The sequence below is a fragment of the Anoplopoma fimbria genome, chromosome 5, assembly GCF_027596085.1.
Source record: "Anoplopoma fimbria isolate UVic2021 breed Golden Eagle Sablefish chromosome 5, Afim_UVic_2022, whole genome shotgun sequence".
Taxonomy (NCBI): domain Eukaryota; kingdom Metazoa; phylum Chordata; class Actinopteri; order Perciformes; family Anoplopomatidae; genus Anoplopoma; species Anoplopoma fimbria.
Genome location: NC_072453.1, coordinates 5,564,383 through 5,578,400, shown reverse-complemented (window position 1 = coordinate 5,578,400; position 14,018 = coordinate 5,564,383). Strand labels below are relative to the sequence as shown.

Genomic DNA, 14,018 nt, shown 5'->3' with positions numbered 1-14,018 from the left:
CAGGTATAAAGCAACCGTTTAAAGTAAATAGACGTAAGTTACTTGATGTTGCTCTCACACTGTAGTTTAATGTAATATCTCAACTGTCTTTGAAAAACATTACTGGCCCAATCACTGGCTGTTGATAACTTTATAACAAAACTCTAATCTAAATGACGTATTTTATGGCTACATCATTATAAACTTTTACCCATTAAACTCTTACTGAAATGTGTGCATCTTTCTCATATTTATAGGAAACAAAGGAGAGATGTTTGTGGGTCTGATGGGGAGAAGCATTTCCAGCAGAGGTAAGCACAAATACCAACAGACATATCCAACTCATTTCAAAATATCAAAGCAGCTTTATTGATATTAAAAAATACCAAATTGCTAATACACATTGAACAGCTATCATTAAAAGTACAAGGCATAGACGGGCCCATTGAAATGTTAAGTTAAAATGTTTCCCGTTTTTTTACAGAATCTTTAACCAGAGAAATTCTGTCTGCAACAACCACTGCGATCGATGTTTCGGAGAAACCACACAAGCAAGGTATGATTGTATCAGTATAAAAACCTGAGGTTGTTTTATTTCTATGTGCATTCTTACAGTGGTATTGTCTTAATTTTTTTTGTATATTCTCAGCAAATTAAAAATATCTATCATTTATTATTCCATCATTTGGCAGGTTCATCTGAGGAATGGGTCCAAATCCTGTATTGATGGAGCTAAAAAAAAAAGAAAATACACATTATGATGATCTATACAATTTTACACCAACCAAAGAAAACGTTACCTTACATCATACTCCTGAAAATACACTCCGCTTACGATTTCAAGTCATGCTAACAATTATTGTATTAAGCCCAAACAAAAACTACCATCTTAAAAATGCACATTTCTTGAATGAAATAAAAAATAACAGCATGTAAATGCTGATAAATGCAGGTATGTCTTTTTTTTTTTGCATGAGCAAAGCCAACATTCATTTTATCCACAACACTGGACCATGTATCATTTAACATTCAAAGCTTATTAGATGAAGGCAGTTTTTAAAACAAATAGGACAAAGAGATTCTCTACTGTAAATTGTTTGACAATATTTAAGACGAGAATCATTGGACTTGGAACGTATGTAGCTTTAAAATCTAAATGGAAGTAAAATATAAAAGTAAAAAAAAAAGTTCAGTGACAAATAAAGGAGGGTAAAATCATGAACAAAAAGAATGAACACTGGTCTTTATTGACAGTTCGTAGGTCTAGGCTAGTTGTGGCTGGTGAGGCTGGAGTTGAGTTTATTCAGTAGCCTGAGCATCTTAGTGCTTATGTCCCTTTGGGAGGGGTCCATTTTAGTGAGCTCGGGTCGATGGTTTTGTTGCTATGGCCTCGCTTGATCTCCTTCGCCTTCCACTCATCAATCAGGTCCTAGGAGGGAGAAGAGTTACAAACTGGGCTGTCAAATACAGTGAAGCTGCATTACTGTCCTTTTTTAAACAGTAAAAAATGCATTAGGACTTGGATGTCTAAAGATATGTATGTTTAATTATTACAGTATTATCTTAAAAGTGAAGGTCCAATGTTGCATAAATTATACAAAACATGAGAAAAAGTTTAACTCATGTCCATCCAAGTCAAATGATTTGTTTGAAATTTAGAAAACATTAAAGGTTTTTAAGATTACATTTTTCAGTTAGATATGCAAGTTTGTCAGCATGATCAGTTAATAAAAATAAAAAAAGAGATATGATAAAAAATTTTACTGTAAAAACAACTACACATACCAACTACAAACATCTCACCTGTCGCTTCAACACCAGGTGCTTTCCCTTCCAATACTTGAGCATCTGAAGAGACTGCAGGGTGCTCACTATGTCCACCGGATTGACAGCAGTTTCCTGGCTGATTTCTGCGCATCAACAGATATTGAAGCAGTGAATATGTTTTGTATATGCATGTTTGTTCTTTGTTCAACCAAGCCACATTTTAATAAAGAGACAGACATCTTTTGTATTTCCTCTTAATGCTGGTAGAGCAAGACAAAGGGGGCAACATGCATTCTGTGTCCTGACTGACCTTTGATGGAGATCTCCTTGCCCTGGAAATTGCACATGTATCTGAGTAACACTTCCTTCCAGTAGCTACGGTAACTGATGAGGCCCAGGTCGGACAGAGGCCTCTCGGGTGAGCCCACCTTCTCTTCTACTTTGGACAGCAGGTAGCCTAAACAAAGCACAAAGGAGAGCCAGCAGGAGCAGTTAAAAACAACAATCTGTATATTAAAAAAACATTTTAAGTATGGTCTACCGTGAAATACTGTAATAATGTCGATTTCAGCACAAAATTCCAAAAGTACATCAAATTAAAACAGATAATTTAATGAAGAAAATAAATCTTCCAGTGGCTCATAATACAGAAAAATAATGTGCTTTACCTGATGCTGGCTATAACCAGTGGAGATACAGAGGGTGGACATAAAGTCACCAACAACTGAACAGTCTTATACAGTCCAATGCAATAGCCCTGAATTAATATTATTTATATTCAAAATATTCTGCATTTTGTTTACTAAGCAAGAACAAATTCATGATTCAACTACCTGTTGTTATATTGAACATGGAAATAACTAATTTAACAGCACACTTACTGTTAGTATAGACAACACTAATCTTAATAATTTTGGCAGAGTTTTACAAAATGAGAGTAAAATATGTGTGAATCTACAAATCATATATATATATATACATACTGAAGTCAATGAGCATCTTGCCAAAGCCCTGCCTCATGTACTGCGGCATTGTCAGGATACAGGATACATTGTAGTTGAGGAAGGAATTTTTCTCCTGGAAGTGATCAAAACAAAATAAAAACATTACAGTTGCTTCTGCATACAAAAATATAGTTTCCACAAAATATTTTCTTATACACTGTATACACAGCAGAAAATTCAATACGTTTTTTTCCCCCCATTTACCTTGGAAAAGTATCCCACTAAATGGCAGCCGGTGTTGTCGGCCTCAGTCATGACATAGAAGAGAAAAGGTTCAACGTCGTAGTACAGCGTTTTGTGGTCCAAGAAGAGCTTGGCGAGTAAACACAGGTTCTGGCAGTAGATCTAATGGGATAGAATGACACTCATTAGTAAAATGACACTGTCCCTCCCCTGACCCTTGCTTCACAGATTTATGTGTACACAACTTCCAGATATCAACAAAACCGGATGGGGTAAAGATCTCAAAGTCTGAGTCTCACTACCTTATTCTTTTTGCCATCAACTTCAAACACAGATATTCCACCCTTTCTGTAAACCTCGTCTCCTGGAGGATGCTTCCACACACACTTGGCCTGAAAAAACACATAATAAAACACACATCGGCATTATTTCCGAAGATCTCAGGGGGAATAAACAGATATATTTGAAGGCCATAATGCAGTGTTAATAGGCATCATATGTAATATGAATACAATTCAAACTCAAATGTTTGGGATATCGATATCAATTTCAACCTTTAAAGACCTTTTAAGCTTTAATTATTATAAACTATCAGTGAGTTAGTCAGCTAGCAGACGTTTTCTTATACTATATATACTATTGAAATATCTATATTCAGCATAGCATTATTGGTGTATCAAGGACATTTCAGTAGTTGACTCTCACCATGTGTCGTCTGAGAATGGTCTGGCTCTTCATGTACTTGAGGCAGAATTCACAGACGTAGAGGCGACCTAGGCGTGCATACTCCTCAGGATAGGGGGAGTGGTACCAAGTGTCCAGCTCATAGCGGCCAAACAGGATTGTCTTTATCATGTTACTGCCCTCTGTGATCTGACCCTGGATACGAAGCTTCTCCTGCAGGTGGGAAGTACATAGTGTTACTGCTGGTCTTAGCATCAACCTGTGTGATGAGGCAATTTAACAAAAATCGTTGTGCTGGAACACTGAAAAATGGGTAACGATTCACCCTTCGCTAAGCCCCACCCCCAATGCTTATCTGTCAAACTGTCAGAGCTACCATGGAGCCTGCGTCACTTACTGCACACTCAAAAATAAATATCTCATTTTTGGGAAAAGAAAAAGGAATTTCAGAAAGAAGCAGACATAAGGGTCTACAAAATGTATTTGAAGGATATATCCAGGATGTCAAACCGATTCAGCATTAAAACAGATCGAAAAGATAAAGATAAAAGCTAATGACAACAGATCACAGTGTAAAGGTGAAGAACCACATCACCTGGCGATTGAGACCAAAGATTGAAAGAATAAAATTAAAGAAAAACAATGTTCCTGTAAAGGCAGGTAGGTCTCAATTCACAACCTTTAAACCTCCAGGTAACTAGTATCACTTATACACAGCATAAACAATGACTATCTCAAAAACCTACAAAATCAGCCCTAAAAGAAACCTTAAACTACTGCATGGGAGTCTATGGAGGACAGCCGGAGCGTTGTAGGACCCTGGCCGATGCAACACTTTGATTGGCCAGTCTGCGTTAGTAAGTAAATGTTGAAATCGAAAGATACAAGGCAGGGTCAATGCATTTGTATCCAACAACAAAGCAGGTAACACCACCCCAGAATATAATCATAGTCATTCATTTTACCTTGGTTGAGTTTTTAAAATATAAAAGACACTAACTAGTACATTAACTAGTATTTGTTATAATTATATTGATAACAATATTTCATATTATTTTATTACATAAAATCTTCTTGACACAGATGGAGATATAAAGCAGCCATTACCAGATCTTCAGATGCACGGGCCTGGGCTTTTCTGAAGAGCTCCAGGTCATATTCACTGGTGATGTTCTCCAGCAGAGGCTCTCTGGTGTTGCTGTGTGTCTGCCGATGCTCCTGTGGACCAGACAGAACGAGGTATGAATATTTGATGATACATCATTCATTATACAAATGGAGAGGAAGTTGTAATAAGGGAATATGGCAAGTTGGAGTGCCAGCAATGTACCATGTGCTTTTCTTTCTGCTCCTTCTGAAGGCCAGAGTTTCGCCCCTTCCTCATCTCAGACACCTGCTCTTTGTATCTGCTCTGTTTTGATGTTGGTGTCTGAAAATCATGATAGAAATACATTCAATTTCATGATTACTACATTTTTAAATTGCTAAATATTTTTAGACGATTGTACTATTATCAATTGTGCGAGCTTACATAACTTTCATATGCTTCCTGTTAGAAAGTAAACATAAATAGTAGGATGTCAATCATTGCAAAAAAGGGAGTACCTGGTGGCGAGTTGCATGGCGCGAGTTGTTTTCTTCCTTCACCACCTCCTCCTCTTGTTTCTCACGGCTGATGGCTTTCACCTGTAATGAAGCGTAAGGTGCAGCTCGACCTGTCAAATATTTTCATGTGTTGCTACGCCTTATTAACTTACTGTATGATACTGATCTACCATTTGTTTTTGTTTTGTTATCTTAACTGTAACCACAAAGCATCCTGTTACGGTTCAATTCAAAAGCATAGTTCTTCACTGTTGTGTCTGACAAGGATATTAAATACCCAAAATGAGTCAATGTAGACACTTTTAAGGGCATTATCTAAAATATATATAAACATATAATAAATACAAAAAATATAACAGCATGGAGGGAAAAATAAATAGCAGAAGATGAAGGACAGTTTTGTGAAGTAACCACAGACAACAAATCTACAAAAATACAACTAATACTACCATATAATATCAATACAGTGAGATATCAGTGTTGGCTTATGACAGTAGACAAGCAACTGACGTAACCTATATCACTATCATCTCACCTTGCATTCATCAGCAGAAAGATTGTGGTAAAGAGGGCAACCTGATACAGCAAAATGACGTTCATGTTTTCCTGTGAGATGACCTTCGCAAATTGAAAAAAGGAGGTAATTGATATTAATACAATGATGGTATAATAAAACACAATGTCACTGAATATAAATAGAATTCAGTATGATTAGATTAATAATCAGGCATTCCTTTGATCAACCTATATAACATTTTCAAATGGGTAGAGATTATACCGAGTGAATTGCATCCCGGCGTTGGGCATTTCATGTTGAAGTTATAGGTCTCGTGACAGCGACGGCGCTTGGGTCGATGGGAGAGGTCCTTATCTGAGTCTCTGTTGGCTTGATCCTTGGCCTGGCTCTCATCATGGGAGGCATTGGGGCTGGAGATGTCCAGCTCAGATTCAGAAGAGGGGGCATTTCCCGTTGGCGTCAATGGTGGAGATTCATCGTGGTCAGCGGCTCGCTTCAAGTCCGGAGTATCTAAAGCAAAATGAGTCAAACCACCACGTTCATTTAACAGTTATGAGAAGAACACTATAAAAACTTTATTTTGTCATTATACGATGTTGACCAACCCTGAGAGCTTTGGCTAAGGCGAGTAGAGGCTCTGGTGAGGCGCTGTCTCTTGGGCATGTTCCCATCACTTTCTGAGCTATTGGTCTGTTCTCTTTCAGCGGAGGAGTCCGAGTCTTCGGTTCCATCAGAACCACTCCCGACCATATGTCTCTATCAGGGGGAAAACATAAATGAGAGGCATCCTATTCAAATTCTGTTATAATGGTGCAAATATGTAGAGGCTGGTGGCCCATGGGAAGTGTCAGTGATGTCACATAGACAATAGGGGTCTGACCTACAAAGCACAATCAATGAGGTTAGCTTACTAGGAATTTATTATTGTTTTAATAAACCCAGCATCACAAAATATAGGACTACGAGATGCTTGTGTACAAAAGTGCTGGTAATGGGTTTACCTGCTGTTGTTATCCAGCCTACTCTGTCATCATTATCTGAGAGAAAGGCCACAGACAGCTGATGGCTCAGTTAGCAGGGATACACAGCTGGGACTAACTATTACCACACTGAGCATTTGGTACTTTTTTAAAGCGCAGCTAGTCAGACAATGTAACCTTGGCTATCCACAGGAGTGGCAACTAAACAGGTGGACCTTAGTTGGCATTACAGCAACGTGATATTGTTAGCTTCTCGTGTCCTGTTAGCGCCCCGTGTTCTCCTACGCGAACAGACTGAGGAACCAAACAGCATCAGCAGAACTCGCATCTTAGGAGGTAGAGCTGACTGGTGCTTTATTTATGTGAATTATCTGCATATTATTGACAGAATACGAGTCGTGGTAGTCTCACGGCAAGTTCGGCGTTTACACAACTCCCAAAAAACCAGTCAGGTTTCAGTAACACCAATGATTAAGTTTTACATTTGGTTTGACTGCTCTTGACCGCGCACCCCGAGGTTTAACGTAAATGATCTTACTTGACGTAAACTGATTATTTACAAAAAAACAAAATATCACAACTGAAACAGTTGAGAAGCAACTGGGATGTTTAAGTGCTGTGTGTTGGACTGAAAGTATGCATAAAAAGTGGCATGTAAATGGTCGTATTGTTGAATGGGCTGCGGTGGAGCATGCCCTTACCCGTAGAGGGAAGCTAGCGTTACCTTAGCTTACGTTACCCTCTTGTGCGACCTACATCTGCTCTCACCTGTCGTCTGCGGGGCATTTTCAGCTTGATGCGCGGTACTTCCTGCGGGATTGTAGTTTAGAAATGGCAGAATTTCCCAAACTTAAAAAAAAGACCTTAGAAAACTATTTTATTGATTATTTTCAGGCAGAAGTTTATATGTACACAGCGTCGCCCGGGTCTATCGCGCCACATTCTCCACACAGACGGGCCAGAGAACTGCATTTCCGGTGAGCCATATATGGAGTGCGCCTCCACACCAGCAGGGGGCGACTCTGTGCACTGTTGTGGTTCGTTTCACTAACATAGACTTAACCAGCCACCAACGACATCAAAAGTAGTCTAATCTAATATTAACTACGTTTAGCAGCGCATTTACTACAGATTAACGACATTCAAACTAGCATCTTGATTTTCTAGTTTATACCATTAAAATAATTATGACAAACTAAGCTATCAAGATACACAACTTTTTTCTGAAGCATTTAAATGTAGTCTTCCTTGGCAGATGGAGTTTAAGTATTTAAGTTTAGCCTAATGTATTGTTTGTTTGTTTTTTGGTCAAATTACAATAGTGTACATTAAAGATAGTTATACACCTTTAATTGTCAGTCAACTCTTATCCTACCCACCATCCTTTTTTTTCACATGAAATATGTGACAATATATCCACTTTTTGGTGAAAAATCCAAATTGATCCATAAATTCCCCTACTTACCTAAATGAAAATATATAGATTGTAAATGTAGTTCAACCTCCACTACAGTGATGACTTAGTTTTCTCATCACTTAACGTATTTACAAAATAACTACAAAAGAGTAAAACAAAAACTGAAAAGAACAATACAAATAGTGCAATTTACATCAGGTGTTTATTGAAGTCTATGGTTACAAATGCTGTTTCTATATGTTCAGATGTCCCATTTGTTGTCACCCTGTTCCGTTTTGTGTCTCCCCGCCCCCACCTTCACTGATTTAGCACCCAGGGTTGGGGGTGGCTGAAGTTGGAGAACCTAGAAAATGCATTTGTTTTCCCGAGAGTTCCACTGGCAGACTATAAAGGGTGAGGGGAAGGGGCCGAGGCAGGCATGTCCCCAAGCAGCTGATACCAACTGCTCTATATATAGCCTCCAGGGCCTGGTCACTGCATTAGAGCACACAGCCCGAACAAACAAGCCACATGCTTTTTACTTTCTGGAAGTTAAAGGAATAAGAAAGTAGTTTCTGTCACAGAACTGCGCAAGAATTATAATGAACAAGCCAAAAATTGTCAGACCAGAGGAGAGGTAAGTGCTGCCAGTCTCTTCTTGAGTACTAATGACCAAGACTTGCTTTTTTTTTTTCACTAATCCTAATGTATGATCATATATTTGATTCTTAAGTATAACAGTTTCTCTGTGTCTTAACAGCCAGCCAGCACGTGCGCTGTGGTTTGACAGAAAGAAATATGTAACCATCAACTTCATGGTTCAGAGACCTAAAGATGTCCAGGTTGATATCCAGACAGATAAAATGATTTTATGGTGAGTTTAGGCATGTGTTCTCTTTTGTTTCTCTGTTAGTGAAATCTCTTTCTTGCTTTCTATCTCTGTCTTGAGTAACATACTTTGAGCAACAGCATTTATTGAAAATCATGTGGCCAGTTGTCTATAAAATAAAATGTTTCAAATTGTATATATTTTGTACTAAATTGTTCCCTTGACAACCCTGTCCTGTCTTTACAACAGCTGCAAAAACGACACAGATGACGTGTTCTACAATGAGCTGCACTTCTACGAAAAAGTTCTAATCAATGTAAGTGTCTGATTTTTTGGTGAGACCAATGGATTATAATTGATTCTATATGTTGTATGCTGAGACATACAGTCAGTGTACTGTTTTATATAATTGTGTTGATTTTTTCCTGATAACACTTTAAAAGGACTCCAGAGAAAGAGTCTATGACCGCAGCATCAATTTCTTGATAAGGAAGGTGAAGCCTGATTATGCATGGCCTCATCTCCAGAAGGATCTAGCTAAGGTAAGTGCATGTGTGTGTATTTGTGTGTCTCTTTGCTTGAAATGTACAGTCACCATATTTTCTAACTAAATCAATTCTCAACATTGGTCACCCACATTTAGGTATTAACATTCCCAGGACCTCAGAAATGTTTTAAATGATCTTGTGAATTCCATGTGTTATACTTTTAGATCCTGGATTCTATAGAAATGGTGTAATTTGTCCGAAATATTTTGTATATTTCTCACCACACTATTTGCAAATCAAATGATACCACATCAGGTTCTAACCCCTCTGTTGAAAAACTCCTGACACACTGTGGGTGCTCAGAAAAACACATGCTGAATTAGAAACATGGGCTTGACTCCTGATATTTGAAAGTTTAAATGACACTTCAACTAAAAGTACTATGAGGGTAGAAATAAAAAATGTCTTTGCAGCCCAGCTGGATTGCTGTAGACTTTGATAACTGGAGGGACTGGGAGCACGAAGAAGACGAGGGAAAGGAGGAGTACGAGAGATACATGGATGTGAGTAAATGCAATGTGTCCAGTTATAAGATCAACTAAATTATGATAATGTTCAAGATTTTTGGAAGACGGGCATGCACTTTGCAATATTTATATAATTATATTATTATATAATATTATATTATATGCAATATTAATATTTATATGGGTTTTCTCTTTCAGATGATTAATGAAATGGCTACCAGTAACAAAGGAACAACACCAGATATGGGGGATCTTAGTGATGTAAGTGGAGATAGTTCTGGTAGTTTGGGAGGTTACTTTTAAAATGTAGTATGTATTATTTCCATTTGGTCAATTCAATTTTGACATTGATCACTTTCTTCATTCTTCTCTTGCAGTCTGACTGAGACTCACAGTGCCCTTTCTCCTGTGTTGGAGGCCACTACAACTTTATATGACACTGACGACAGTGCTTTGTTTGCTAAAGTTTGTAATATTTGCAGATGATTTGAATTGTTGTTGTCCAAAATACTGTTCTTGTATGGGATATTTTCTGTGGGATTATTTATGGGCATATTATTTTCCACTGTCGCTGATGTATCATTGTCAATTTTAATAAAAAAATAAGTTTATGTACTAGGGTTTGAAAGTCATTTTGATATGTTGCACATGCGTTAACATATTTTATGTTAAAAGGCTTTTACAAGTAAATGAAAGGCTTTATACTGGATTATGGGGATGGGCATGGCAGAACAGGGTTATTTATTCCACAAACTCCAGAAGATGGCAGTAAATCAGAAATAAGTATGCCAGCTTCAATCATTATTTCGTTTTTGGTACACCAGTATATGAAACGGCAACAAAACAATGGACAAGAAAAAGTGGAAAGTGTCCTTTGCAACAAAAATAAGTAATGTTAGCAAGATTTTTCATACATATGTTTTATATATTGTTTTATTTCATTCCATAAACATGTTTTTACATGCATTTATTTCAGCAGGCGATTCTATGTAACCGTTGGTGATAGGTAATGATGTGCAGGTTCTAGCACATGCTTTACAAACCTATATCATATATGTTGTATTTATTATTATCTTATTAATTATGTACCCTTATGACAAAATTGTCCCATATGGCCAAGTCTGTTTCCTTCATGTTTCGGCTATTCGGGGATTAAAAAAATCCAAACAACTTTATTTGTCTTCGTATTATGCTTGTATCTGAAGTTTAAAAGCAGTCATTAAAAAGGCAACAAGTCGAAGCCAACTAAGGTCGGTTTAACTAAGTTTGGACTATGTCGCTTGCCGTACTCAGCTGGCAGCTGTTACCAGAGTCATTTTTCTTCGCTTAACTCATGTGTCAGGTATACTTTTACCTCAAATATATCCAAGAATGGCTTTCCAGTGTCAACGAGACTGCTATATGAAAGAGGTATGAAGCAGTTGCAAGACAATTTATCAGCGCTGCACTTTTTAATAGGGTGCTAAAACACTACATTTAGCATTCGCTCTCTGCTGAAATGATTAGCTTAGTTGCTAACTACAGTGTCTATGGGGAGCATGAGCTAGTTACCCACTAACTCACGTTACTATTACATGTTTTAAGGCATTGCACGTTTGGTATTTGTTGAGTTGTATAATGTTGTCACATCAAAACGTTAGAGTTGCCCAATGTGTATCTAAAGCCAGCTATAGCTATTATCAAAATGTAACATCAGGATTTTCAAAATAAAAGTTTTACGTTATACTTTACAGTTACACAGTATCACGCGGTTATATGGACGCATTTGCTTTAACCCCGTTTGTTGTGCAAAGACCTTACTACAGGTTATATAAGACTGAAATCTGTAGGGTTGTTTACTTTCCCTTATTGTTTTTTTCTTTTAGTTTGTTACCTCTGTAGTATCCTGCTGCCCAGCTGAGCTCAAACATGAAATCAGTGGAAAGAAAGAAACACTTAAGGGCTTCAATGTCAAGCTCCAAGATACCATCTTGTTTCCTGAAGGAGGCGGCCAAGTAAGCTGTTTGTTTTTCTTTCTCCAAAATCATAGGACTTCAATTTCTCCATCAAGCAAGTGATCACTGCATGTTGTGTACATACATCTTCTTGTCACTCATCTGGGAGTTGTTTGTGTTAGAAGTAATATGAAGCAATCAAAAAGCCACACTACATGATGTTACTCTTATAATTGTCAATCTTTGTGTTGTCCTCCTTCAGCCAGATGACCACGGGCTGATTGGAGATGTCCCAGTCTTGAGGGTGACGAGGCAGGGACCTGACGCCGTCCACTTTGTGGCCTCACCTCTGCAGGTGGGTCAGGAGGTGCAGGTAAAGGTGGACTGGGTGAGGAGGTTTGACCACATGCAGCAACACTCAGGTGATTATCTCAACGAAAAAGGTCAGGGACTGTTGTGTCATACGTTGATATAACACACTTGCTCTAAGCTGCAATTGTTTTCTTCCTGTTTCTTAGGTCAACATTTGATCACAGCTTTGGCAGATAACCTTTTTGGATACAAGACCACATCCTGGTACATTACCACTGCACTGCGCCATTTCCCTGTAACCATTAGAGACTTCTGGGTTTACCTTTCTTCTGTTTTTCTTTTGTTTCTCAGGGAACTGGGGCGTCAGAGAAGCACCATTGAACTGGACACTCCCTCTGTGAAGCCCGCCCAGCTCCAGGCTCTGGAGGAAGCCATAAACGAAAAGATCAGAGTCCATGTCCCTGTCACCGTTCAGCTCCTCTCTATAGATGATCCCGCTGTGGAAAAGGTGCATTTACTTACAGTCCTCTTACTGTGCAATCAATTCAAGTTTTGGATATTGTTTCAACACATATCTCCTTTTTCATGTTCTACATCTATTAAAAAAGATTTGACATCATCAGTTTGTCACATGAGTTTTATGTGTGTGTGTTTACCAGGTGAGGAGTCGGGGGCTGCCAGACGACCATGCAGGGCCGATTCGGATCATTGATATCGAGGGCGTAGATGCCAACATGTGCTGTGGAACCCATGTGTCTAACCTCAGTCACTTACAGGTTCAACTTAACACACGCATGCAGACACACAAGCACTTAGATGTGCCTCATCTGACTTATACAGTACTAAACATATATTCATAAGTCATATTTGTCAAATCAAAAATTTAGGTAATTAAGCTACTGGGAACTGAGAAAGGAAAGAAAAACAAAACCAACCTGATCTTCCTGGTAGGAGACAGGGTTTTGAAGTATGCTGAGAAAAGCTACAGCACAGAGCGATCACTGGTGTCTCTCCTGAAGTAAGTCTGAATCATCCAAATATCACAAATGTGAGTTCAACTCATCCTTGGGGTTTTTAAGTAAAAAAAAAATCTACTTCTTTGTTCAACAGAACTGGACCCGATGAGCACGTTGAGGCTGTTGACAAGTTGCAGAAATCTGTTAAGCTACTACAAAAAGTAAGAACATTTCATCAGTGACTTCTTCTCTAGATGCGATAAGAATCTTTTTATTTTGATGAGCACTGTCACACATGTGTTTGGTGCTGCATAAAACACTGCGCATAGACTCCCTAACTACCATAAAAATGTCTTGGGCAGACTAACCTGAGCCTTCTACGAGACATGGCTGTTCTCATCACTCAGAACTTTAAGAACGACCCCCAGAGAGGCAACTTCTTCAGTTTGCACAAGTAAGAGACTCTTCTTCAAGTTGAAGGGGCTTTGTTTGTAAGTACAGCATTGATGTTTAAAGAACATCAATATAAGTATTTAATTAAAGAAATGGTATCTTTCTTTCTACAGGAAAGAGGGTGACAATGAGTTCATGAATATCATTGCCAATGAAATAAACACTGAGGTAACTTTACAACTCTACTGCATACTTCTTGGTATTAGCTGGTAAATGTTTTTGTTAAGCCTCATTTCGTCTGCTGTTAGGAAACTTTGGTTTTCCTGACTGTCGGAGAGGAGAAGGGACCTGGTTTGTTTCTAATGGCTGGACCCAGTGGACAAGTGGCTGAGATGGGGGCGCGGTAAGGGACACCACCACGTATTTATTTAGCTTTTGCTTTAATTTAGGTTGGTACTATGTGA

At 38.3% G+C, this 14,018-nt stretch overlaps 3 protein-coding genes across 3 annotated transcripts in view; 2 read left to right on the top strand and 1 right to left on the bottom strand.

Annotated features, from left to right (window-relative positions):
- Nucleotides 1-366: 366 nt before the first annotated feature.
- On the bottom strand, nucleotides 367-7,680 carry kat7b (K(lysine) acetyltransferase 7b). The gene is made up of 14 exons (XM_054598849.1): nucleotides 7,488-7,680; nucleotides 6,345-6,495; nucleotides 6,001-6,249; nucleotides 5,758-5,840; nucleotides 5,223-5,303; nucleotides 4,948-5,046; nucleotides 4,725-4,835; nucleotides 3,639-3,830; nucleotides 3,236-3,325; nucleotides 2,955-3,095; nucleotides 2,730-2,823; nucleotides 2,057-2,203; nucleotides 1,783-1,889; nucleotides 367-1,408 (listed from the first exon to the last, which is right to left on the bottom strand). The coding sequence occupies exons 1-14, from the start codon at nucleotides 7,503-7,505 to the stop codon at nucleotides 1,307-1,309; spliced, it is 1,665 nt and encodes a 554-aa protein (XP_054454824.1). The 5' UTR covers nucleotides 7,506-7,680; the 3' UTR covers nucleotides 367-1,306.
- A 799-nt stretch (nucleotides 7,681-8,479) lies between these two features.
- ptges3l (prostaglandin E synthase 3 like) lies at nucleotides 8,480-10,450 on the top strand. The gene is made up of 7 exons (XM_054599363.1): nucleotides 8,480-8,752; nucleotides 8,876-8,989; nucleotides 9,194-9,260; nucleotides 9,388-9,486; nucleotides 9,906-9,995; nucleotides 10,158-10,220; nucleotides 10,337-10,450. The coding sequence occupies exons 1-7, from the start codon at nucleotides 8,718-8,720 to the stop codon at nucleotides 10,343-10,345; spliced, it is 477 nt and encodes a 158-aa protein (XP_054455338.1). The 5' UTR covers nucleotides 8,480-8,717; the 3' UTR covers nucleotides 10,346-10,450.
- Nucleotides 10,451-11,266: 816 nt separating this feature from the next.
- The window catches only part of aarsd1 (alanyl-tRNA synthetase domain containing 1), a 3,545-nt gene continuing 793 nt past the window's right edge, over nucleotides 11,267-14,018 (top strand). The window contains exons 1-11 of the mRNA XM_054599362.1: nucleotides 11,267-11,369; nucleotides 11,825-11,953; nucleotides 12,156-12,315; nucleotides 12,412-12,469; nucleotides 12,557-12,713; nucleotides 12,865-12,981; nucleotides 13,093-13,223; nucleotides 13,316-13,382; nucleotides 13,524-13,615; nucleotides 13,728-13,782; nucleotides 13,863-13,957. Of these exons, the coding sequence (XP_054455337.1) occupies nucleotides 11,331-11,369; nucleotides 11,825-11,953; nucleotides 12,156-12,315; nucleotides 12,412-12,469; nucleotides 12,557-12,713; nucleotides 12,865-12,981; nucleotides 13,093-13,223; nucleotides 13,316-13,382; nucleotides 13,524-13,615; nucleotides 13,728-13,782; nucleotides 13,863-13,957 (1,100 nt within the window). The 5' untranslated portion in view covers nucleotides 11,267-11,330. The remainder of the gene's footprint in view (nucleotides 11,370-11,824; nucleotides 11,954-12,155; nucleotides 12,316-12,411; nucleotides 12,470-12,556; nucleotides 12,714-12,864; nucleotides 12,982-13,092; nucleotides 13,224-13,315; nucleotides 13,383-13,523; nucleotides 13,616-13,727; nucleotides 13,783-13,862; nucleotides 13,958-14,018) is intronic.